The 26698-nt window shown below is 43.8% G+C and overlaps 1 protein-coding gene across 5 annotated transcripts; it reads left to right on the top strand.

Annotated features, from left to right (window-relative positions):
• Positions 1-9822: 9822 nt before the first annotated feature.
• On the top strand, positions 9823-22090 carry LOC130381201 (uncharacterized). 5 transcript variants are annotated; one of them, XR_008895346.1, is made up of 11 exons: positions 9823-10516; positions 10915-11023; positions 11518-11680; positions 13074-13888; positions 14468-14572; positions 15157-15261; positions 15841-15945; positions 16535-16639; positions 17221-17343; positions 21179-21266; positions 21813-22090. XR_008895346.1 is itself a non-coding variant. In XM_056588669.1 (9 exons), the coding sequence occupies exons 3-9, from the start codon at positions 13784-13786 to the stop codon at positions 21855-21857; spliced, it is 693 nt and encodes a 230-aa protein (XP_056444644.1). In that variant the 5' UTR covers positions 9823-11023; positions 11518-11680; positions 13074-13783; the 3' UTR covers positions 21858-22090. The 5 variants fall into 5 exon arrangements, 1 of the variants encoding a protein (XP_056444644.1); XR_008895347.1 differs by lacking the exon at positions 21813-22090 and having other exon boundaries at positions 13074-13259; positions 13784-13888; positions 21179-21529; XR_008895345.1 differs by lacking the exon at positions 21813-22090 and having other exon boundaries at positions 21179-21529.
• Positions 22091-26698: the final 4608 nt, after the last annotated feature.

The raw sequence follows: 26698 nt of genomic DNA, 5'->3' as shown, positions 1-26698 counted from the left end.
ACCACCAACAAAAGTTACTTAGGAATGACGGTGGACTGGATAGACAGCATTACTTTAAAACTTGAGAAGGATGCTCTTGCCTGCAAGAGGGTGAGAGGAAGACACACTAAAGATGTCATAGCTTGCGAAATAGAGGTTCATTCAGCCTTTGGACCACATAAAGTAACAGCAGGTGTCACCGCCGCTTAAGTGCATTTCTGTTTTAATTGTATGGGATAAAGTGACCTTTTTAGATTTTTCATTGAACACCTAATTTTGTTCTCATGTTTCCCAAAGTCTGTGTTTTGAAACTTGTGTGCCTACTTTATCCTGGTCTTTGTGCAGACTCGGATATCGTTCAATGTTTATATGTGAAGCACTTTGAGGCGGCCTTGTGTATGAAAATTGCTACATAAATAAAGTTGCCTTGCCTTGCCTTTCGTGTGGTTTTATAGGCTATTTTGTATAGATTTATACAATAAACACTATGTGTTGATAGGGCTATGATGTTTGTCCATGTATCTACAGTAAATTGAGAAACGGGAAAGTAAAGTAATAAGTAGTGAAGTTACTTTTGCAGTAACTAGTAATGTAATCTCATTACAATTTACAGAAGTAACTAATAATAAGTAACTAATTACTTTTTTTGAGTAACTACCCCAACACTGGTTATTATCATGATAATGCCACTAACGTTAGCCCCCCATTAGCATCTGAATATACACACAGTCGTAAAAATAAGCGATTGCTTCGGAATTCTTTTTAGAAATAAAATATAAAATATAAATCAATTGCGTTATCAAGCTGTTCCCCGTCGATGGAGCGGAGCTGTCTTATCACGCTGTTTTTACAGCAAGTAAAAAAAAAGAAAAAGCAATCGGCAATTATGTTCGCTTAACAAGAGGCGCTCACGATCTAGCCTCATTGTACGAAAAAGCGGGTTTAGCGTTTGGAAAAAAGCACTTGGCAACTGAAAAAGGCTAATGCAGTTGAAGACAGTGGAAAGAGAGAGGGACAAAGAGAGAGAGAGACCAAGAGAGGGAGAAAGAGAGAGAGATAGAGATTGAGAGAGAGAGAGAGAGAGAGAGAGAGAGAGAGAGAGAGAGAGGGGGGGGGAGACAGACAGAGAGAGAGAGATGGAGAGACAGAACGAGAGAGGAGAGAGAGAGAGAGAGAGAGAGAGAGAGAGAGAGAGAGAGAGAGAGAGAGAGAGAGAGACAGAGACAGAGAGAGAGAGGGATAGAGACAACACCCCTATCCACCCACCACCCCTAACGCATGGGTGGATGAATTACGCGGCTATTCAGTTATTCAATTTCAACCTGAGCAGAGCTTAGCTCCCGGGGGGAGGGGGGGGGGGGGGTTGTCGGTGGCTTCCATCGCGAGGTGCTTATCTCCCTCTTCTTCTCCTCCCGGGTTGTGTCAGGTCAGGTAGGTAGAGGGGAGGGGAGGGGGGTAGGGGCGGAGAATAACTTACACCTCCAGAGAGGCTTACACCTTCTCTGGGTGGAATGAGAGGGAGGAGATGAGGAGGAGCAGGATGAGGGGGAGTTGAGGAGGAGGAAGAGGGGGGGGCTCTCTGATAAACACTTCGACACCCATCAGACAAAACCCTGACCCCCCCCCCGACCACCACCACCTGTCCCTCACACCCCGTTGGTTCTTTCATCTTTCCCTCCTCACCCAGGCCCCGCCAACATGGAGCCGATTTTTTGGTGAAACCGCAGAAGTCTTGTGCGTTTGGGCCAACCATCCGATGCCCGAAAGCACACTTTTCTGAAACCAGGTCCCAGGGTGGATTCAAATAAAAACGGACATATGCGGTTCCGTGTTTGAATTTGTGTTAGGAGTGCAGTTGCGTCGGAAGTTTCAATTTTATTTCGTTTTTTATTATTTTTGTAACTTTAAATACAGCCCCTTGGTGAATTGAATTACTAACTGTACATCAAAAAGTATTTCTGTTCAATCTAAAAGGTTTAATAACTGCTATCTCCTCGGAATGTTTGTATACAGCGCGCAGGCTGCATAGCCGCAGGCTGGATGCACTTTTTTTTGTGGAGAACCAGCACCTTGAATATGTACTACAGATTTTCTACAGCTCGATGCGTTTTCGCAATGAGTCCGTCTTTACACAGATATTCCTGAAACGCATGAAAGGAAAACAGAGAAGAAAAGATTGTTTTCGCTCTGTTACTTGTTTCTCTCGGAGTGTATGTTTGTAAACAGCGCGCAGGCTTTATGCGCGTGTTCGCCTCTTCTTCGTTATTTTTACTGGAGATCTCTAGCAGAAGCAGCTCCCCTTATGGGCCTGGAATGTGTACTACAGCGTTTCTACAGCTCAATGCAGGTTTTGCAATGAATCCGTCTTTACGGAAATAGTCCTGAACCGCATCAAAGGAAAACGGATCGTTTTCACCCGTGTGAACTGGGCCTGAGACATCATTCTTTATACGTGTGAGGGGCTGATGCGCTCACACACACACACACACCTGCGTGTTGAGTGAACCATCAGACTCTGGTTGACGCGACATTGAGGCTTTCCAATGAGGAGGAGCGTGTTGTTAGGGTTGGTACCCTGATCCCCAATCACTCGTTATGAGGCACTACTCAGGAGAGAAAAAGGCTCTGGGTGTGTCTGTGTGTATGTGCATGCATGCGTGCATCTGTGTGTGCGTGTGTCTACGTATGGGAAACACGCAGCTGTGATTGCTAGGCGTGTGTACCTGTTTATGTCCACATGTGTTTGTGTGCTTGCACTAGTGAGTATGTGTGTGTGTGTGTGTGTGTGTGTGTGTGTGTGTGTGTGTGTGTGTGTGTGTGTGTGTGTGTGTGTGTGTGTGTGTGTGTGTGTGTGTGTGTGTGTGTGTGCGTGTGTGTGCGATAGCATGTGTGTGCACGTGTGTGTGTCGGCGGCAGCATGTGTGTTTGTGTGTCTTTAAACCACAGTGAGTGGGTCATGAATATCGCCCTGCCAAAACAGGGAGAAAAAGGCTCACACAGCAAGAGGATGTTAACTTCCCACTGAGAGAATTTCTCCAGGTCGAATGCAGAACGCTTCTGACTAATCATCGGCGCCATGGAAACGCCAGCTGCGGCCCGCTCCCGGATTATCATTCTCCCAGACCTCGTACTGCGCTTTTAGCTAAACGAAGAGTCTGCTGCATAGCCTCGGGACTAGGGGAGAGAGAGAGGGAGAGAGAGAGAGAGAGAGAGAGAGAGAGAGAGAGAGAGAGAGAGAGAGAGGGAGAGAGAGAGAGAGAGAGAGAGAGAGAGAGAGGGGGGAGAGGGGGAGAGAGGGAGAGAGGGAGAGAAAGAGAACGGAGGAGAGAGAGGGAGAGAAAGAGAACGGAGGAGAGAGAGGGAGAGAGAAAAAAAGAGAGAGAGAACGGAGGAGAGAGAGAGAGAGAAAGAGAACGGAGGAGAGAGAGGGAGAGAGAAAGAGGGAGAGGGAGAGAGAGAGTGAGAGAGAGGGAGAGAGAGAGAGATAGGGAGAGAGGGAGAGAAAGATTGGAGAAGAGAGAGAGAGCGGAGAAGAGAGGGAGAGAGAGAGAGGGCATTTAGTACCAAGCAGTGTCAGTTAACAACAGACCCCCCCTCGTCAAAAAAAATTATATAACGAGTGCACAGATGAAAAAAAACAACGAGGGGAAAATAAAAGCTTCCCGGCAAAAAATCTAAGAAATAACGAACAGAGAAAAGTCAATGCCTTCCCTTTTCGTAAAAGCCTTTATCTTATTTCTTCCTGGCGTGATTCGTTTGTGATTAACATGACTGCAGGCTCATTAGCGTAGCCGCTTCCCTCAACCTCATTGTCCTGAGGGCGCCCATCCATTGTTATGCTACCCCTGCCCTGACGTACCCCCCCCATCCTCCCCTTGCCCCCCCAACCCCCTCACCCTGTGCCCCTCCTACGCCTTCTCTGATATCCCTCCCTTCCAAGGGCGCACTCCTCCTCTCCTTACCCTCCTCCTCTCCGTACCCTTCTCCTCCTCCTCCTCCTCCTCTCCTCTCCTTACCCTTCTCCTCTTCCACCCCCCCCCCTCACCCCTCCTCCGATCTCCCTCCCTTCCAAGGGCGCTCTCCTCCTCTCCTCCTCTCCTACCCTTTACCCTCCTCCTCATCTCCTCCTTCTCCTCCTCCTGATCCCTGATGCCTGCACATACCACGGTTAGCATTTGCTTCGCCGACACCAGGAGCTGAATGGAGGGGGGCAGGAAGGGGGAGAGAGGATGAGGAGGGAGGGGGGAGGGAGGGCTGGAGCAGATCTGCAGAAGTGTGTGGTGTGGGTTGTGTCCTTTTTGTGGGTTTTTTGCTGAACGGGATAATCCCGTTTTTGGACGGATGCAGAGGTCAGTCATCGGGGAAGTTCACTTAACGGGTCTCATAGCGGCCGGAACGGTTTAGTATGCGCACACACACACACACACACACACACACACACACACACACACACACACACACACACACACACACACACACACACACACACAATCACACACACACACACACACACACACACGCACACATACACATTCACGCATATACACACACACAAACACACAGTTATACACACTCACACACAGTTATACACTCACACAAAAACACACACACATACGTTCACGCATACACACACATACACACACACACCCACACACACACACGCACATACACATGCATGCAGACCAATGCACCCTGATACACAAACACACACACGTAAACAAACAAATACACGCACACACCCGCATATGTATACACACACAAAAACACACTGACAAATTCACACACACAAAGACAAAGGCACAGATGTGCAAAATCTCAAGGTAATGGATCTCTATTAGCCCTCTATTACTGACATCTGTATCAACCGAACAGCGGGCCAAACCTTGCTAACAAGGGCAATGTATTTGGAAGTCACTAACGTGCTCCCACTGGACACACACTCTCATTAGTGTACCATCAGCACCGGGCACAGAGATGTGTGTGTGTGTGTGTGTGTGTGCATGTGGGTTTGTGTTTGTGTGCGCGTGTATGTGTGTGTTTGTATGCGTGTGCATGTGCATGTGCGCGTGTGTGTGTGTGTGTGTGTGTGTGTGTGTGTGTGTGTGTGTGTGTGTGTGTGTGTGTGTGTGTGTGTGTGTGTGTGTGTGTGTGTGTGCGCGTGTGTGTGTGTATGCATGTGTGTGTGTGTTAGAAGTGTGTATATGCCTATAGTTTGTGTGTGTGTGTGTGTGTGTGTGTGCGTCTGTGTGTGTGTAGGCTCTTCAATAACAATTATCAGCCACCGTGTGACGGTCCCAGGCCCATGGGTTCCCGGGACGGCCAGATTTGTTCTTTGCCCCAACGTTTCTTTGTGCAGAGTAAACACACTCCTAATGGTGAGAGACAAACACAATTGTGTGTTTAGTTTAAGGTGTTGGTCTGTGCCCACCCCCATCCCCCCTCTCTACCCCAAATCCCGTTAGATGTTTAACTATTTATGTATGTATCTGGGCTATTTAGTCTGGACACTGATTGGATAAGTGTTTGGCAGGGTGTGTGTGTGTGTGTGTGTGTGTGTGTGTGTGTGTGTGTGTGTGTGTGTGTGTGTGTGTGTGTGTGTGTGTGTGTGTGTGTGTGCATGTGTGCGTGTGCGCGCGTGTGTGTGTGTGTGTGTGTGTGTGTGTGTATATAGGTGTATGTGTGTGTGTACCTGTGTGTGTTTGTGTCTTTGTATCCGTGTATCCGTGTATTTGTATATGTATTTGTCTGTGTGTGTGTGTATACAGTTAGTGTCTATATGTATGTGTGTGTGTGTGTGTGTGTGTGTGTGTGTGTGTGTGTGTGTGTGTGTGTCTGTGTGTGTCGAAGTGGTAGGGTTATGGGTCATGTAACACTTTAAGTTATAAGCTCCTCGGATCCATCGCATTCTCCCCAATCCAATCGACCTTGGTAGACCTGGAGACACCATCGCGGTTCTCCACGCTCACAAGCGTCCCCCTGCACCCCCCCCCCCCCCAACCTCGCCTCCTCTGAGCCAAAGTTTCAAAGCGCTGCGTGGCCCTCAGATACAGCTGTCTCTCTGTCGACCGCCGACAGTTTTATCCGGGGCCATCCTGATCCCCAGCTTGTGTCTTGATTCGCGGGGACGGGCTGAAGACAAGGGTGGCGGTATTAGAAATAGAACGAGGTAGAGAGAGAGAGAGATCGACGGACCCAGGGGGTCTTTGAGAAAAAATACGCTTTTCTTCACTCTTTACAGCGCCGCAGCCCCCGTCGCCCGCCGGCTTATGAGCTGACACGTCAACACAACTGCACTATCAACGCCCTGTAAATAAAATCCAGCCCCGCACTCCTCAACCCCCAACCCCTGAATCCCCCCACCCCCATCCCCCCTCTCTACCCCCAATCCCGCTCCTCCATCCAAACCCTGTCCCTGACGCGTCCATCGCAATCCGTTTAGATAAATACGCTTCAGAAAGACATTGGAAAGAGGGGGGGGGGGGGGGGAAAGCAGATTGCAGCATAAGTCGTTGACTCTGACCGCAGATGATACACAACAATCACCCCACTCGGGCCGAGGGGGGCCACCCGCCTAATCCAATATCGCCGCTCCCCGCCAAACTAGTAAACTAATCTAACGCATTAGCCCCCCTGGCCTGGCATCTGCTGTCGCACGGGGGCCCCCACCTTTACCCCAACACCATCCGACCCAACACTTCCCCTTCCACAACCAACATCCCACTACACCGCCCCCCCCGCCCCCTCACCCCCACACACCCAGCCACCCTCCCTCCCTCCTTGTGGAACCGGGGGAGTGTGCTAGCCATTTGTCGTGTGTTAGCGATAAGAGCCCCCCCACCACCACTCCACTCCACCCCCCCCCCCTTAAGAACAAGGAGAGGAATAGATATATATCGTTCTTATTCTTCTTTGAATTCAAGCCGGCTTAAAGCATCTATTTTATTCCCCAACGCTGAATCCTCTGATACCACGTCCATATACCTGTCTCTTAGAGCAATCTGAGATTAAGGTCAATCGGAAAGTAGGTGCGTGGGAGGGGGTGTTAAAGTTGAGACTTTAGCGTTCACAAGTCGAGGAGGCTTAGAGAGCTCTGTCTCTCTGGTTCGGCGGGAGAGGAGAGCTGGGCTAACAATGTGGATTCTTAATATTTGATCTTAGAATAGTTGACAGGAGATTTCTCTCTCTGTCTCTGTCGCTCTCGTCGCTACGTGGTCCTGTCACGGGTATAAATACCCTGGCACTTTGACAAGGGAAAGACGTGGTGTTTTTTTAACTCACTGCAGCTGATGGACACAAATCCTACCCAATCACGTCACACGTTGCCCCCCAAAACCCCTCCTCCTCGCTCTACCCCCAACACACACACACACCCACACAAACACACACACATGCACGCACACACACGCGCATACAAACACACACACACGCATACACACACACAAATGCGCATACATACACACACAACAACACACACATGCACACACCCACACACACACACACATATACATGCACACATACACACATACACACACACACACACACACACACACACAAAGACAATCACGCACACACAAACACACGCACACACACAGACACACACACACACACACACACACACACACACACACACACACACACACACACACACACACACACACACACACACACACACACACACACACACACACACACACACACACACACACACACATCTGTACAGAAATCAACAAATGGACTAAATACGAAGCCAGATTTCCGAGTCTGTGTTTCCCTGGCTACTGGCATTGGAATTTGTTGTTGTGTCTTTTTTCCTTACAGGTTGTGCCAAGTGGTGGAAATCTTTTAAGGTCCAACTTGGAGCAGCTGCCGTTCTATTTCCTCTACTTTTTCTTAAAAAACGACTTAAGTTAGTTATCTTCGGGGGCAGGGAAGAGATGGGGGGCTAATGGCAAGACGCCCCATCCCTCGCTTAAGGCCTGGCTGCGGAGCCACGTCTTCTGGTGCTAGACTTCAGAACTTCAGAGTGGCGGGCAAATGCTGCCAGGATGCCGCAGCATTTATATTAAAAATACAGTTTGACTCGTTTGTGTTGGTGAATATATTGTCCGCGCCCAATTGCAATTGTATTTATTGTCTTCAGTTTGTGACTTTATATTCGCTGCAAAACAACGGGTTTGAAATTGTGCTTTAAATTACGGAACTAGGATTTGAAGACGTTTACTGGAATGTATTTTGATGAAAATACTGTTCATGATAATGAGGTAAAATGTGGAACTTAATCATAGTGAGAAAGCAAAACAAACTGAAGGGTCAAATTTACATCTGTTTAAATATCTGTTCCAAAAGGAAACAATTATTTTTATTTGTTAGCCTAACAAAAAGTGTGATTTGGATACGATTCAGTATAGTGTACTTACAGCTGTACATACACCTGCAAGTACCTATCCACACATGCTATTACTCTATGCTATGCTGTGTATATTGTACTCGATAACACTCTCTACTTTACTATACTTCACTCGTTGTGTCTATAATTAATTCATTGTTAGTGCAGTAATTTTTCTAAATCTTTCGCTACCTGCCTGGTCTGGGACTTAATAGGGAGATAAGATGAAGCTGTGTACTTAGACACACACACACACACGCACATACACACACACATACACACACACACACACACACACACACACACACACACACACACACACACACACACACACACACACACACACACACACACACACACACACACACACACACACACACACATATACACCTACACACACACACACACACAAGTACACAGATATATACACACAATACACACATACACAAATCTTTTTGCTCTTTGATTTTGGAAGTTAGACAGGAAGTCAAGGGGCTGGCGGAAGCACCACAGATGATATCTACTTAAAAAAAAACGACATGGTTCACGGAGATTTGAGCAAGACAGACAGACACACTAGACAGAAGGTTCCAGGGATACAAGAAGGCTTTTGTCAGACACAAATAAACCACATTAGTTTTGTGTGACGTTAAATAGGCAGTGGTAACTTTGTACCTGATACCGGCAGTATTGAGCCAGGAATGGAAACACTCCATTGGTGTAAATTAAAATTTAAAACAGCAACCATAAGTCCCCCCACCTCAGTATTTAGGTCAATGAATTTATGTGAGCGATAGGATGGAAATTAAGGGGGGGGGGGGGGACTTCATAAAGAAAAGGAAAGAGGGTTAAGCTTAAATCACCAATAACTATGCCAAGCAGCTTTCCTTTTGTTAAAGAAAGCAACGAAAGATTTACATGACAAATGAAATATTCTTTAGTGTAAGAGGGCAGGGCGTGAGAGAATATGGTTTTGGAATTGATTTGAATGATGGTCTTTTCTTGCTATTCAAGCAACATTATAAAATCCTAAGCACAAAGGTTGGCATTAACATTTGAATGCTGGTATGTGGTGTTGCCATTGCGTCTAGCGGCAATTTAAGGCTAAGTATTTTCACTAATTGATTTTTGTTTCACTAAATGGGTGCTTATTTTTGGTGCTGCATGTTACCAAGAAACCATCAGAACTTCGGGGGACATTGACACAGAAATCTCAGTTGCTCTGTTTTTTTAATTGTGTGTCAGTGTGTGTGTGTGTGTGTGTGTGTGTGTGAGTGTGTGTGTTCTTGTATTCCTATACTTATGGGGACATTCATCTGTTCACACAGTCACGCCGTGGGGACCTCTGACAGTATGGGGACCAAAATCGAGGTCCCCATGAGGGAAAGTGCTTTAAATGACTTCAGGAGTCAATCTGAAGGTGCCAGTGTGGTTTTTTAGTTTTTTTGGTTTTGGCCCATAATTCACAATTTTCTGTCGGGTCACACACACACACACATTTCTCACTATCGCCCCCTAAGGATCCCGGTTGGTATTGCACTTGATAGTTCACACACACCACTACCAAATATGGTATGTACCGCCCCTTCCTTGTCCCCATGAAGTATGTATTCAAATACTAAGAACTTTTTTCAGTGTTAGTCAACAATTAGGCTATTGGAAACGTTTATTTGCAACAGATGCCAACTACAGTGCTAAGAATTATACTTTTTTAATTACATTTTAATTAAAATGTATTTATTCAATACAAAATGCAGCTTATAGGAATTGCTTTATAATTAATTGAGTGCTGGATTGAAATAATATATTTCTTGATCTAGTAAAAGCAATAAAACATGGCTTCTTATTAGTGAATTAGCATTTATAGATATGATATTTTGCCATAACAATAATAAGATTAATCATATATTCCCGATTGTTGTCTTAGATTCAATAGATTGTTGTCTTATTGTCTAAGAGTCCAAACAATACATTTTTCCAATGCTAGTAAGAGGCTTGTGACTTTGGCCGTTTGCTTTTAATGTGAAATCAGACAGGAAGTCAAATGTACCTTCAGGTTCAACCTCAGCCTAGAAGAAGAGCCTTTTATCTCTGTGAAACCGTCGAATTTGATGCATATTAAGGATTTACCCGGAGCAAGTGGCGTGTACAGTAAGTATTCAACATTTGTCTTGAAATATTGCGTAATATAGCATCATGTAGTCGTTTATTTATGTTTTAAAACGGTCTGCTTGTTGACTGCTAGCCAAACGCACATGTTACATTAGCTAGTTAGCATTAGCATCCGCAGCATTAGCATCCGCAGCCTGCGGCAGAGCCCTGTCTACTCATCTACTATGAGTAGACAGGGCTCAGGTGCTGGCTTTTCAGGGTGTTTCAGCTGGTTGCAGCTATAGAATGTTATAAGAATAGAATGTAGAAAATGCTTAACATCTAGCAAAATGTAAATGTGTTATTCAGCTACCAACTTTAAATGCATCTGATGTACCGGTAGTATGATTTAACTAAAACTGAAGTCAAATCGATCTCACTTTTTTATTTCTCTGCAGTTTGAAATGCCACCAAGAATCAGTCCCCTCACAGATGCCTGTCACCATGTCGGTTTAAAGACTGACAATACATGGAAACTGGAGGTGAAGTACATCAATGCAGTAAAAGGTAAAATTATGGCATATGGTATCTATCGATGGGTGGATGGATGGATATAAAGGGTGGATAATAAAATACAAAACGTGTCTTAAAGTGATACCATTTCTAATTCCTCTCTCCATTAGATAAGCAGGTCTAAAGAATGTTATTTAGTTACACTTATTATTGTACTGTAGATTGGTTAAATAAATATGAACTTTACCAAAATAACTTTATTTTGTATGTATTTATTCTGTATTCAATAAGCTACATTAATCTTCCAGTAATTTCTACTATAATGATTGACCAGTGTCTCAAAGAGAGGTTATGCTTATACGTATGTTGGTAATTGATGCCAATACCCAAGCATTATACTGTATGTAAGAAACATGATTATAATTGCAAAACTGCTTAGGAAGCCAATTTATGTGTTATTGTCACTCTTTATCTGTTGTGACAGGCTGACAATTGTATGTTTTAATTTTCCTGTTTTAATTAAAGATGTCGTTCTTTTTTTTTTGCAGGGCGTGGGGTGTTCGCCATAGGTTCATTCTCCAAAGGAGATTTTATAGTGGAATGCAGGGGAGATTTGATAAGCGATGGTGAAGCTCAAAAGAGAAGAAGAAATTATAACCCTGCATGTTCTGGATTTTTGTTCGCGTTCAAGTTGGGAGGCAAAACATGGTGGTAAGATTTTAAATTGCACCTTAACTATACTACCTTATACTGAAGTCGTTACACTTGCTTACACAAAACTAATCCAATAATTACTAATCCGCCGCTGCCGTAGCCTGCTACCTACCTACAGGAAAGTATAAACTACGCTGCTGCTGAGACACAAGTCCCTCAAAATGCAATGCAAGGGTCGTTTTATTTCTAACATTAATCTTTCAACACAGACATTTATATGTGTGTAAGGGATAATGTATAGAACGCCGGTCATTATCGGGCAAAGGGCGAACCAGACACCGACGCAAAAGCGGAGGTGTCTTGCTTTGCCGTGAAGGGGCTTATTTTGCGATAATGACCGGCGACGTTCTATACATTAACCCGCTTATTACACGGCTACTTGCCAAAATTAAAAAACAACTTCACACCAGTGTTGTTTTTGGCAGGCATTTTAGATTTAGTTTTAGTCTTAGTCTTTTTGACGAAATGCTTCTTAGTTTTAGTCCCATTTTAGTCATTTCTATCTTTGAAAGTTTTAGTCTAGTTTTAGTCTGACGAAAACTCAAAAGGTTTTAGTCTAGTTTTAGTCCGACGAAAACTCGTTCACCAGCCTCTCTCTGTAGTGTGTGTGTGCCGTGTGCGTACAGGCGCAGCTGCGCGCGAGCACACGAGCCAGTGTTGGGGGGGGGGGGGGGGGGGTCTCACGTGACGCGTTTTATCCAATCAGGTTGCTTGGATGCTCCGATTGAAACCCATTCTATTCTACGTGAACCACCTACATGTAAGCCGCTAGAAGCAGTTAAAAACGGAGCGGACTAGAGCGGACTGGAGCGGAGTGAAATCCCCGCTCCGGCCTTTGAATTTAAAACCGCTCTGCGCTCCAACCCGCTCCAACGTATTTCTTCCGCTCCGCTCCACCACCCGCTCCACGCTCCGCTCTGCTCACATGCTCTCACTAACAATTTAGTCTCGTCTAGTTCTCGTCTGACGAAAATGTCTACATTTTTCGTCACATTTTAGTCTTTATATGGCTTTGGTGACGTTCGTCTCATTTTCGTCATGGAAAAAAGGGGTCTGACGACGTCATTTTCGTTTTCGTCTTGCCTGACGAAAACAACACTGCTTCACACGGTGTGTCTTTTTACAATTTATATGTTACCATTGACGCATACGTTCCACTGAACAGCGCAGCTTAGGCGATATCTAGTCATTATATATCTATGGAAATGTTCTGCTTGTCATCCCCTGCATTAGGGTCAACTTTCCGGAATCCATTGCGACGTTAACTTATAGGCTTACTCAATCAATAACTCATGTAAAACTTAGATCTTGTATGCTAGTAAATTATGTTTTAATGAAAAGTAATAATAATATTTTTTCCGTTTTTCTCTTTTTATTTGTGGTTTTAAAGCATTGACGCCTCTAGAGAAGATGGTTCCTTCGGCCGCTTGGTGAACGATGAACACAGACATCCCAATGCCAGGATGAAGAGAATAGACATTGCAGGAAGCACACACCTCTGTCTCTTTGCTCTCCAAGACATAAAAGAAGGTGAAGAAATTGCATATAATTATGGAGGAGAGGACTGCCCAAGCAGGTACGTGTTACAACTAGTGTTAAGGTATATACAATTCAAGAATGTCTTGGAATAACTTAATGATTGATGGTATCTTTTCTTTGAAACTATATAAATCAATTTCAATAAATGATCATTTTTTCTATTGTATATTAAAACATTGGATATTCAGGAGGCATCTGAATCAGGGCCAAATGTCACTGTAGTCTGGGACGTTCCCGACGTCCCCACAATACATCTTGTATGGTTTTGTTTCAGTGAAACTTTATGTTAAGTATCTGATAAAGGAGAACGTACAGGTGTGCGAAATTCAACACAGTTAATTCAACATGTGTGAAATGTCCCCACTAGGCATAGTCTATGTGACAGCAGACAGGTTGACAAAGCAGGACAAAATATGACCATAGAATCCTTTCTCGCTAGTTTGGTGTGTGGGGATGTATTTGACCCAAGAGACATGTCCTTTAGAAAATGTATTAAAATAATATAATATTATGCAGTGTTTACATGAAATTGACTGATTTACTTTTTGTATCAAATTGCAGATGACTACATGTGAACCTGAGACGTCCTGTGTGAGCTCCCAGTCTGTGCTCATGTCAGAGCAACAGTGGGATGAAGCTGCCTGGTTAGAGGACACTGGTCACCAGGTAATTCATGTCCATCACTAAATATTTCCCTCTAGTGTCTTCTAGTCACCTTTCACGTCTTCTGTTGTTTACTTTAAGCAGGTAAATGAAAAGAATATGATAATTATGAGGGGAATCTATTATGCATCAGGTCTGCCAAACAGTTTCTGTAATGCTTGTATAAGGCTAATGATTAAGGGATATGTAGGACACATCTAAACCGTGTTGAGTAATTTTCCCGGGGCAAAATGTCGCTGTAGTGTGGGACATTCACGACGTCCCCATCATGCACCTTTTATGGTTATGTTTCAGTGTAATGTTACGTTAAGTATCTGATAACAGAGAACGTACAGGTGTGTGAAATGTCCCCACTCAGCAGGGTTTATTCAAGATGAGTGAAATGTCCCCACTAGGCATAGTCTATGTGACAGCAGACAGAGGTTGACAAAGACGGACAAAATATGAGAGTAGAATTCCTTCTCACTAGTCTGGTGTGTGGGCATGTATTTGACCCAAGAGGTAGAACATTTATTAAAAGAATAAAATATTATGCAGTGTTTACATTAAATTGACTGATTTACTTTTTGTATCAAATTGCAGATGACTACATGTGAACCTGACACGCCCTGTGTGAGCTCCCAGTCTGTGCTCATGTCAGAGCCACAATGGGATGAAGCTGCCTGGTTAGAGGACACTGGTCAACAGGTAATTCATTTCCATCACTTAATGTTTTCCTCTAGTGTCTTCTAGTTACCTTTGATGTCTTCTGTTGTCTACTTTAAGCAGGTAAATGAAAAGAATCCGATAATTATGAGGGGAATCTATTATACATCAGGTCTGCCAAACAGTTTTCTGTAATGCTTGTATAAGGCTAATGATTAAGGGATATGTTGGACACATCTAAACCTTGTTGAGTAATTTTCCCGGGGCAAAATGTCACTGTAATCTGGGACATTCACGACGTCCCCACAATGCACCTTTTATGGTTTTGTTTCAGTGTTATGTTAAGTGTTTGATAACCGAGAACGTACAGGTGTGTGAAATGTCCCCACTCAGCAGGGTTTATTCAAGATGGGTGAAATGTCCCCACTACGCATAGTCTATTTGACAGCAGAGAGAGGTTGACAAAGCAGGACAAAATATGACGCTAGAATTCTTTCTCACTAGTCTGCTGTGTTGGCATGTATTTGACCCAAGAGACATGTCTTTTAGAAAATGTCTTAAAATAATATAATATTATGCAGTGTTTACATGAAATTGACTGATTTACTTTTTGTATCAAATTGCAGATGACTACATGTGAACCTGACACGCACTGTGTGAGCTCCCAGCCTGTGCTCATTTCAGAGCCAAAGTGGGATGAAGCTGCCTGGTTAGAGGACACTGGTCACCAGGTAATTCATGTCCATCACTAAATATTTCCCTCTAGTGTCTTCTAGTCACCTTTCACGTCTTCTGTTGTTTACTTTAAGCAGGTAAATGAAAAGAATATGATAATTATGAGGGGAATCTATTATGCATCAGGTCTGCCAAACAGTTTCTGTAATGCTTGTATTTGGCTAATGATTAAGGGATATGTAGGACACATCTAAACCGTGTTGAGTAATTTTCCCGGGGCAAAATGTCGCTGTAGTGTGGGACATTCACGACGTCCCCATCATGCACCTTTTATGGTTATGTTTCAGTGTAATGTTACGTTAAGTATCTGATAACAGAGAACGTACAGGTGTGTGAAATGTCCCCACTCAGCAGGGTTTATTCAAGATGAGTGAAATGTCCCCACTAGGCATAGTCTATGTGACAGCAGACAGAGGTTGACAAAGCAGGACAAAATATGAGAGTAGAATTCCTTCTCACTAGTCTGGTGTGTGGGCATGTATTTGACCCAAGAGGTAGAACATTTATTAAAAGAATAAAATATTATGCAGTGTTTACATTAAATTGACTGATTTACTTTTTGTATCAAATTGCAGATGACTACATGTGAACCTGACACGCCCTGTGTGAGCTCCCAGTCTGTGCTCATGTCAGAGCCACAATGGGATGAAGCTGCCTGGTTAGAGGACACTGGTCAACAGGTAATTCATGTCCATCACTTAATGTTTTCCTCTAGTGTCTTCTAGTTACCTTTGATGTCTTCTGTTGTCTACTTTAAGCAGGTAAATGAAAAGAATCCGATAATTATGAGGGGAATCTATTATACATCAGGTCTGCCAAACAGTTTTCTGTAATGCTTGTATAAGGCTAATGATTAAGGGATATGTTGGACACATCTAAACCTTGTTGAGTAATTTTCCCGGGGCAAAATGTCACTGTAATCTGGGACATTCACGACGTCCCCACAATGCACCTTTTATGGTTTTGTTTCAGTGTTATGTTATGTTAAGTGTTTGATAACCGAGAACGTACAGGTGTGTGAAATGTCCCCACTCAGCAGGGTTTATTCAAGATGTGTGAAATGTCCCCACTACGCATAGTCTATTTGACAGCAGAGAGAGGTTGACAAAGCAGGACAAAATATGACGCTAGAATTCTTTCTCACTAGTCTGCTGTGTTGGCATGTATTTGACCCAAGAGACATGTCTTTTAGAAAATGTCTTAAAATAATATAATATTATGCAGTGTTTACATGAAATTGACTGATTTACTTTTTGTATCAAATTGCAGATGACTACATGTGAACCTGACACGCACTGTGTGAGCTCCCAGCCTGTGCTCATTTCAGAGCCAAAGTGGGATGAAGCTGCCTGGTTAGAGGACACTGGTCACCAGGTAATTCATATCCATCACCTAATAATTACCTCTAGTGTCTTATAGTCACCTTTGACATCTGCTCTTGTTTTCTTTAAGCAGGTAAATTAATTAAATTTGATAATTATAAGGGGAATCTATTATGCATCAGGTCTGCCAAACTGTTTTCTCTAATGCTTGTATAAGGCTAATGATTAAGGGATATGTAGGACACATCTAAACCTTGATGAGTAATTTTCCCGGGGCAAAATGTCGCTGTAGTCTGGGACATTCACGACGTCCCCACAATGCACCTTTTATGGTTTGGTTGATAACGGAGAACGTACAGGTGTGTGAAATGTCCCCACTCAGCAGGGTTTATTCAAGATGAGTGAAATGTCCCCACTAGGCATAGTCTATTTGACAGCAGACAGAGGTTGACAAAGCAGGACAAAATATGACAGTAGAATTCCTTCTCAGGCAACTAATGGTGTGTGGGCATGTATTTGACCCAATAGACTTGCAGCATTGTTTTGTGTTTGTTTTTGGTCTGCATTGTTATAGCAAATTTGACGTATCTTTTTAAAAATATTATATATTAATGAATTTCATACAATCATCAGAAGAGGAAACTGTTGGAGGCACGGAGGGGGAATAAAATCCCAGCAAAACAGAGACGCAAACTGCCACCAGCAGAAGATGGAGCATCTTCTCCAGTCTGTGCTGTGAGCCATGTTCTTCCAAAGGTGAATCTTTACACTTTTTGATTTATATATTGGAGTAAAGTAATTTATTGGACAACGTAATGTTGTAGAGTACAAATTTGAGGTTATATAAGTCAAAATGAAAACATTTTTATGAGGGAGTGTCAATCTTCCCAGCTCTCTAGTCTGGTTGTACGTCAGCAGATACTTCTATAGGATTTGCCAGGTGGCATTAGGGTGAACAGACTGTGACTGGGGTAGATAGTATCTTTGGGCGTTGTGCAGACTCCTCACTTTGCTGATGCTCAGTAGATGCTGATTCACTCTTAGTTTGGACAACAAACACAATGGGCCCTATTTTAACGGCCTGAAACGCAAGTGGGAAGCGCAAAGCGCAAGTAGCTATGTGGGCAGTTCTACGGCGCTATCGCTATTTTACAGGCGGATAAATGACACTTGCGTCGCGGCGCAAGTGTCAAAAGGGTTGGTCTGAAGCAGCCTAGTTACCCGTAGGTGTGGTTTGGGCGTAACGTCCAACAAACCAATGAGAGTGCCAGCTCCCATTCCCTTTAAGAGCCATGAGCGCATTTGAATCGGACGAGTTGATATTTTGACAGCGCGTCTGCAGTCTCCGATGAGACAGATCCACATGAATTTCAAACTGCAAATGGCTCAGTTTATTGCCAAATAATATGGCCTAATTCACACATGGAATAAGGGGTTTTCTTCCACAACTTCAGAAATGCTGAGTCCTCAAATAAATTTCGGCAAAGAAAACGTATATGATATAACATATGTTATGCGGTAACTGTGGTTCTATTTAATGATGTACGCAATACATTATAAACTTTGTTTCTTATCAGTATTGTATGCTATCCTAATATGCATGTGTCCCCGCTGTAATAGACATTGCCATTGATTGTATTATGCGTTCCGTGTTTAGTTTGCGTGTGTTTAAACAGAGCACACACGCGCCCCCGCATTCATTCATTCTTTTTAACACTCACTCGCGGTAAAACAATGTTATTCACGATCAAATACTCATCAATCCTAAAAGTTATGGGCATGTAGGCCTACAATATGTCAAGAAAATATGTGTTTGCTGTACGGTGTTTGCAGATGCATTGATTTAAAAGTACAACTTATTACCGCTGCATCAGCTGTTCTTTCCCAAATAATTTACCAAGAATGTGCGGCTAGGTAGATGGGAGAAGCAAAGTGTATGCGCGAGGTGCACAAGCAATCCGTATCCATCGCATGCGCATGTATGCATGCGCCCTTAAAGATCCCATGCCATGCTATTTATGGATGCTTTAATATAGGTATTAGTGGGCCACAAACACAGTATTCAAAGACGTCCCCGAAATTCAGCCGTGGTGCAGAGTTACAGCCACTCCGAACCAGTCGCACATTGAGCTTCCCCCAAACGCGCTGTTTCGGTGGGCGTGTCAAGGCAGGTCAAGGAGGGGGGTGGGGGTGTGGCCCTGAGCAGCTTGTAGCCACAGTACAATGCGCTCTGGTTACGGTGGGCGTGTCAAGGCAGGTCAAGGAGGGGGGTGGGGGGGTGGCCCTGATCAGCTTGTAGCCACAGTACCATGCGCATTGTTTACGGTGGATGTATCGCAATGGCTCGTTGAAACCCATATTATACATAGATATCTATATAATATAATATAATATAATATATAATGTATATTATCACCTGGCCCTGAGCAGCCCACGGTACCATGCGCTCTGTTTACGGTGGATGTATCGCAATGGCTCTTAGAAACCCATATTATACATAGATATCTATATCATATAATCTATAATATATATTATCACCTGGCCGTGAGCAGCTTGTAGCCACGGTACCATGCGCTCTGTTTACGGTAGATGTATCGCAATGGCTCTTAGAAACCCATTGTATACATCGATATCTATATCATAATATATATTATCACGGCCAAAAGCTGTGTGAGCCTCCAGACGATAGGCTATTATGAATCTCAAACGACCGCGTCTTCTTCAGATTGATCTGGAAGTGGAAGAACCAGAGACGTCGGAGAACCCGACGAAGTCCTTTGCGATTCATTATATCGTCTGGAGGTGCACACAGCTTTTGGCCGTGATAATATGTATTATTTGATATAGATATCTATGTATTATATGATATTATTTAGATGTAGAGCCCCAGGACTGTAACGCAAGTGTTGTACACTTCCTTGTTATTTGGATAACCGTTCTGCTGTTGGTGTGATAGCGCATTACACGTCGGACTCTCGTCTCTGGTATTTCTACAACGAGACTCGTAGTGGGGGTTATCTCAGCCATGGTTGAGAATGAATTGGGGGAAAGGAACTTTGGCTTTGAATCCCTGAAGTACATGAACCACGACATGGAGGAGAAGGGGATTGTTGGCCGCGAATGTATCCCGCTTGAGCCCTGCTTCCCGCCGCCTCGGCAGCGGTCAGCGCTAATCACCGCCTCCTGAAGCGGTGGTCCATCGGCAGCGAGGCTCCGGCGGGAGACGACCGCGGTCAACAATCCCTTTCTCCTCCATGTTGTGGTTCATGCCTACTTCAGGGAGTCAAAGCCAAAGTTCCTTTCCCCCCAATTCATTCTCAACCATGGCTGAGATAACCCCCACTACGAGTCTCGTTGTAGAAATACCAGAGACGAGAGTCCGACGTGTTATGCGGCATCACACCAACAGCAGAACGGTTATCCAAATAACAAGGAAGTGTACAACACTTGCGTTACAGTCCTGGAGCTCTATATCTAAATAATATCATATAATACATAGATATCTATATCAAATAATACATATTATCACGGCCAAAAGCTGTGTGCACCTCCAGACGATATAATGAATCCCAAAGGACTTCGTCGGGTTCTCCGACGTCTCTGGTTCTTCCACTTCCACATCAATCTGTAGTAGACAGAACCGCGCGCTGCCTGCGGCCTGCTGCCGGCGCAAGGCACCACCGCCCGGCTGCCCGCTGCCGGGCGGTGGTGCTTCGCGGCGGTGGTGCCTCGCGGCAACCGGCGGCAGGCAGCATGTCGCAGTTCATGTACTTCGATGTCGTTCTGCCATTGCATTCAAAATTCTGTAACTAGCCTGTTACTACGAACTAAGCAACTACAATACACGTATTAGCATTTAGCACTAGCTCAATCACGACTCCTTCAGAATTCTTGTGGGTGGTTACGAACCAACCAAGTGGGCAGGGCCATGAATTATAGTTTGACAACGCTACGTCACAGTGTCGCCTTATCCATATTGGCTCATTTCTTCTGCCTTTTTCCTTTCATTGCCTATTGCATTCAGCAGACAAACTGCATAGATTTCAAACTTACCACAGCTCACAAACTTATTCAGACCTATGTTATTTAACAAACAACAGGAAAAATGTGATTTTAATGGCATGGGCTCTTTAAAATAGCATCTGAACAACGCGCCACTGACTTTAAACCAGGTATTTCCTGGTCAGTAGCGCAATGGCATTCAGAAACGGCAAAATACCATTGGCGCCAGAACCTGCCTCCTCCTTCTGCCGAACCGCCCCTTGGGGCGCATGATCAATCCCTAATTTACCGGCGAGTGGCGGTGGTGGGAAAAGAACGCTCTGCGCCAGTTGTAAACTAGCAACGACACATGCGCCAGTGACTAAGTCACTTGCGCCGGACGTAAGATAGGGCCCCATGTGATCTAGAAAATACAAATGTTATGTCATAATATTAGTCTCATGTTGTTCAATGTAGGTTCAATTTGTTAAACATCTTGTGCGCTTGATAATAATTGCAAACTTATTTACTGCTGCTTTTATAGTGGATCTAACAGGATGTAGATATCTCTTGACTTAAGACTGAAGTTTTCCTGTATATTCTTTTGAAGGCTGCAGGAATCGGTCTGTTTCTTTTCTTTGTAAACTGACTCGATTGCAGCTTTTCTGCACCACCGCCTGGTCTCGTCTGCTTTCTAGGTGAGGCGTAGTTCCTCTTGCGTGTTTCAACTAACCTATTTGTTTGTCCCTGTGATGACGTTAATTTTCATGGCTACTTGGATGCATGTTAATGCAGGAGTCAACCAACAGACTGAGAGCGGAACACTCCAATCAATCATTTTTTTTATAGCACCTTTCATACAGTTAGTGCAGTTCAAAGTGCTTCACAGATGGCTGAGAAAGCAGATAATAGGACATATATTAATTGAAGATGAAAGAAAGATTGCAGACAAAGGAATTATGACAAGAAAATTAAAATGTTAAATAAGAAAAAGAAAGCTGCCATAATATCGAAGACATAATGCTACTGTTGCTAAAGAACAAAAATAAGGAATTCATATTATAGTCTCTAAATGAAAGTGTGTGGCATGTAATACAATAAAAAGTTTTTAGTTGACACTTTACAATAAGGTGTACTAATGAGCAGATCACTGAGGATTGTTGATGCAGGACATGAAACTTATAGGAACTGTATCTCCTTCCTGATACTTTCATGTAAACATCTGTTTTTCTACTCATTTACAGGAAAGGCTCCACTCAAAAGGGAACCATGGCAGCCAGCAGAGATAAAGGCCGTCGAGAGGCACATAAAGGCTTTAATACATGCTTGCACTGTGCCAAAAATGTCTAACTAAACAAAATCTGTAGGTGGCGAAGAAGTTAAAGCTGCGTCACGCTTTGAACTAAACACTTTTTCCATCTAGTGTCGACTGGGTTTTTGGATTGTCGGTGCCATTAAAGTAGCATTAATAATCGTCGTAATAATCCTAACGATTATTAATGCTACTTTAACGGCATAGACATTCCAAAAACCCAGTCGACAATAGATGGAAAAAGTGTATAGAACAAAACGTGATGCAGCTTCCCTTTTTTTCTTCGCAACCTACAGACTTTGTTATGTACGATTATTCAAACACGCCATGTTATTTAATATAGACATTTGACCGAGGGAAACGGAGCCTCAGAGGTCGAACTTATTCTCTCGAGGTCTATGTGACTTCCATTTATATTGTGACTATTCTGTATCTTGATGCCTCTTCCTGGCCCACAAGGATACACCAGCAGGTTCTGACATGTATTAACCGCACTCTGATGGCTCGAGTCTGTGCGTGATGTGTGTCTATATGTGCTGGTATACTTTTAAAAATAAAGTATCAATGCATCTAATTCTCCATCCGTCTCTGGTGCTATTTACTGTGGACCCACACCTGTTTGGGAGATCCCTCCCATGTGTGAGGGTGGCATCGATGGTGTTGGTAAAATAAAAACCCATACACACACATAGTGCACGGTAATATCATGAAATAAGTTGGTATCACGCCACATATAGATGGTGGATGGCCAAGAGGAACATTTGCAGAGGGCATGGCCGCCCCTGGTTCCAGGGGCTCTCGGAAATTGAGAGGTTTGGCCCTCTGGCTATACTCTATATACTCTCCTCGGGCTATATATATTTATGTACAATCAGGTCCCCATTAGTCACCAAATAATCTGTGTGAAATATTCTAATTTATGTAAATGATGTCCCCTGAAAGCATGTTTACTGGTTCTTCCGGAAGTCCCCATAAAGCCTGGTTAAACCATCACTTCATCATTTCAGAGTTTTGAAGTTGTGTATAGGTTAACTAAGCTATGGCAAGTTTACTGAATTTTTTTCAGTTCTCTACAACCTCTGGAAAGGGTGGTCCTCACAAGTGATGATTATAAAGGTCGTCCTCATGAGTGATGAAAACCAGTATGTGTGTGTGTGTGTGTGTGTGTGTGTGTGTGTGTGTGTGTGTGTGTGTGTGTTTGTGTGGTTGCGTGCATGCGTGCGTGTGTGTGTGTGCGTGTGCGTGTGCGTGTGCGTGTGTGTGTGTGTGTGTGTGTGTGTGTGTGTGGTTGCGTGCATGCGTGTGTGTGTGTGTGTGCGTGTGCGTGTGTGTGTGTGTGTGTGTGTGTGTGTGTGTGTGTGTACGAAAGTCCTGAAAAGCATCATAAGGATATATATATATACATAAATAATTCTAAGTAGGCTTACATGATGAATTGATTACCGAAATAAACGACTTTCAACAAGTTTTTACAAAGTCATTTGGCTGACTTTACAAAATTGCCACTCACCGCCATACAATTGGTTCTCAAGCCATATCCTATAGGGTTCAATCTGGATTCGAAACAAGCAGGAAAAAAAAGCTCCAGTGCTTCTTGCACATGGACCGGGCCATGCAAACAGCCGGTTCTCCAACCTAGATGACAGAAAAGAACGGCCGATATAAACAGAAGACAGATCATATCTATGGTAGGCAAAAGGAGACATAAAACCATAACAGTAAAACCATGCATGCAGTCTAAGAGCCTCATCGACAATTGACACAGCCATAGGCTGTTCAACGATAGGAGACATCGTAGAAGTCTCGTATCGTTTCTAGTATCGATCAAAAGTCATCATAGATGACCTTTGACCAAGAGGTCATAGGTCACGTCATTGTACTCAGGGGGCTTATGAACATTTTTTTGAATCCCACAAAACCCTAATGAATCTGTAAAGAAGCCAGGTAAAGAATTGTGCAATTTAATTGTAATGTATACTTCCATGAATTTAATACAAAAGAAAAGTAAATCAAACGACTTGTTGAAACAGTTTTTTTGCATTGCATCTCAATAATAATCAATCACGCAAGCCAACCCTTCGTTCTTCAAATTATTTTTCTTTTTCGGTTTTCAGGGCAGTTGTTTGTCTGTCGTTTTTCGATATTTTCCTCTAAATATTGGAAAAAAAAAAAGAGATAGTTATTCCATATTTTAGATGCGTCTCAAGCACAGACTATAAAGTAACACACTTCTCAAGTTGTTAATTGAATGCACAGCACAACATGCCTCAACACATTCTGGGCAGGACTGGAAAACAGCGGGAGCCGCTAGATAAACAGCGTAGCGCTAAAGAGCCCGAGTCAAACGCCCCCGGCTCTCCATGCTAACCTGTCTACACTGAAACATTTCTAATTTCACATCTAATAAAAGCCTATTGTGGAGGCTCAGCGTGGGATTTCTTTGAATGTTGATGGGAACGGCATCCGCGTGCTGATAGCACACGCTAACTGTTAGCCTCCCCATTCGCTAACCCCCTGAAGCCATATCATCCCTGACAGGGTAGGTGTAGGTTTGGGTCATCATCCCCCCCCCTTCCCCCCATCTGTAATGTGTTAATGCATTGAATCCCACACTCTACGGCGAATGACAACGGCCCATTTTGAGCAGCACTGCATTCTGCCTCTGTCGACATCTGAGCAGCAAATGAACAGGCAAGAAAAGTACGGCTTCTAACAATACCTCATCACCTTCAGGCCATATTTAATTTTCACGTTGAAGAAATAAACCCCATGCCCATCTCACACTCTCTCTCTCTCTCTCTCTCTCTCTCTCTCTCTCTCTCTCTCTCTCTCTCTCTCTCTCTCTCTCTCTCTCTCTCTCACTGTCGCTAATTCCCTCTCTCCCTCTGTCTCTAATTCTCTCGCTCTCTCTCCCTCTCTCTCCACAGTCACGGCAATCAAAATGAAAACAAGCTAGTCCTTTGCTAATTAAATGTGTGAATATCTGGACCCTAATTAACATATTTGTGAGGTTCCACCAAGGTGGCGGTGGAGGTGGAGGCGGAGGAGAAGGGATGCCCGCGGGTAATTGGATGACCGTTCCTATTATCCCTTTTGTTTGCTTGCAATTCCCTGATTAGCAGTTTTGGAATATTTTTTAAATTATAATCCCAAGAATTCGTTTTCTTTCGCTTCCTTTTACTAATTTTTTCTGTTTTTTATTCATTTTTTTCCTTTCCAAACCCCCTTCTAATCGCGAGCCTCCCCCTCCCCGACCCAATTAACTACAGCGAGACATTTAGGTACCTTTCCTTAACGTGTGTGTGAGTATGCTGTGTTTAGGGTTTAGGTACAGGAAGCTGTTTTCTGAGTGGGTGGGGGGGGGCGGCATTAATTGAGGTGAACCTTTCGTTTGAGCCCTTTTTTTACGTACTGCGGCTGAGTACACAACCGAAGAACAATTTATCTCCCCAATAAAAGCAAGGAGAGTGTATTCTTGACTCTGCGCTCATATTCCGACTTTGTTTATTATGGGATACGTTGGGAGGTTGGGAGCCAGGATTTTCAAGGCTGTTTTTAAAAAGGTGTATTTCAGGTGTGTATCCTGTTCAGTGATTCAAATAAGTGTAGAGTCTGAGAGGCTTGGGACCTATTGCACGCTAAATACAATTCTTTGGAAGCAGCTCACACATTGATTGTTTATGAAAGATCCAACTCACACACTTATGTTATAGAATAGATCAGGGGAAAACTTGCAATTAGGAAAATGGTATTCATATGCTAAAAGGGAGAAAAAATTACTGAATTTTTTTTTCTGAAAAACACTTTTGTAACCAGCTCCATTTATGTCTCCTTGCAAATTAACATAAAGAACAGTATAACTTTAAGATTTTTCTTCCAGACCCTTTGAACATGTTACAGGAGTGAGCTCAGTGATGAGTAAATGAAGTTATACTACATTCACCTCATACACAAACATCATTTTCACCTTCGAAAGCACATCTCTTGAATTCCAGGTAAATCTCTCTCTCTCTCTCTCTCCACCCCCCCCTCTCTCTCTCTCTCTCTCTCCCTCTCTCTCTCTCTCTCTCTCTCTCTCTCTCTCTCTCTCTCTCTCTCTCTCTCTCTCTCTCTCTCTCTCTCTCTCTCTCTCTCTCTCTCTCTCTCTCTCTCTCTCTCTCTCTCCCTCTCTCTCTCCCTGCCTCTATCTCTCTCTCTCTAATCGTCAAATAGCATTTGTTCCCATGATTTGTTCCATGTGCAATGTTTTTTGTGCGTAAAAAAACATAACAGTTTCCAAGATGGAGTCAAGCGTAATGTTGCCAGCGAGTGGAGGAGGATGGTCAGAGGGGGGAGGGGGGGTGGGGGCTGGGGTCTCAGCCGAAGCAACCGCTGCACTTTGTAACCCCTATTAGTGAGTTGCTATGGCGCCATTAGTGACACTCTCCCGTCGGTGGCACGTCACCTTAATTTAAAGCCGGGATAGTGTGACAGTTTAATTTGTCCGGCCCAGACGGGCGCGGGGCCCCAGACCCCTGTTTTTTGTCTTCGTCACGGACGCTAAATACCGCTCATTGTTTCCGTGACGCTGACGAAACCGTCGGGCTAATGTGTCTTTATTTCCCTCTTCGTCAGCGACGCCACACTTATCTATGAATGTTGTGTGCGTGTGTGTGTGTGTGTGTATGAACGAGCTTGTGTGTGTGTGTGCATCCGTTTGTGTGTGCGTGTAAGTGTCAGTGTGTGTGTGTGTGTGTGTGTGTATATAAGTATCCATGTGTGTGCGTGTGTGTGTGTGTGTGTGTGGCTCCCAAGCCTGAGTATATGAGGGGCGAGCAA

This window comes from Gadus chalcogrammus, chromosome 4 (genome assembly GCF_026213295.1).
Source record: "Gadus chalcogrammus isolate NIFS_2021 chromosome 4, NIFS_Gcha_1.0, whole genome shotgun sequence".
In the NCBI taxonomy this organism is placed as follows: domain Eukaryota; kingdom Metazoa; phylum Chordata; class Actinopteri; order Gadiformes; family Gadidae; genus Gadus; species Gadus chalcogrammus.
The sequence above is the reverse complement of the archived record's forward strand: the minus strand, read 5'-3'. Positions and strand labels throughout refer to the sequence as shown.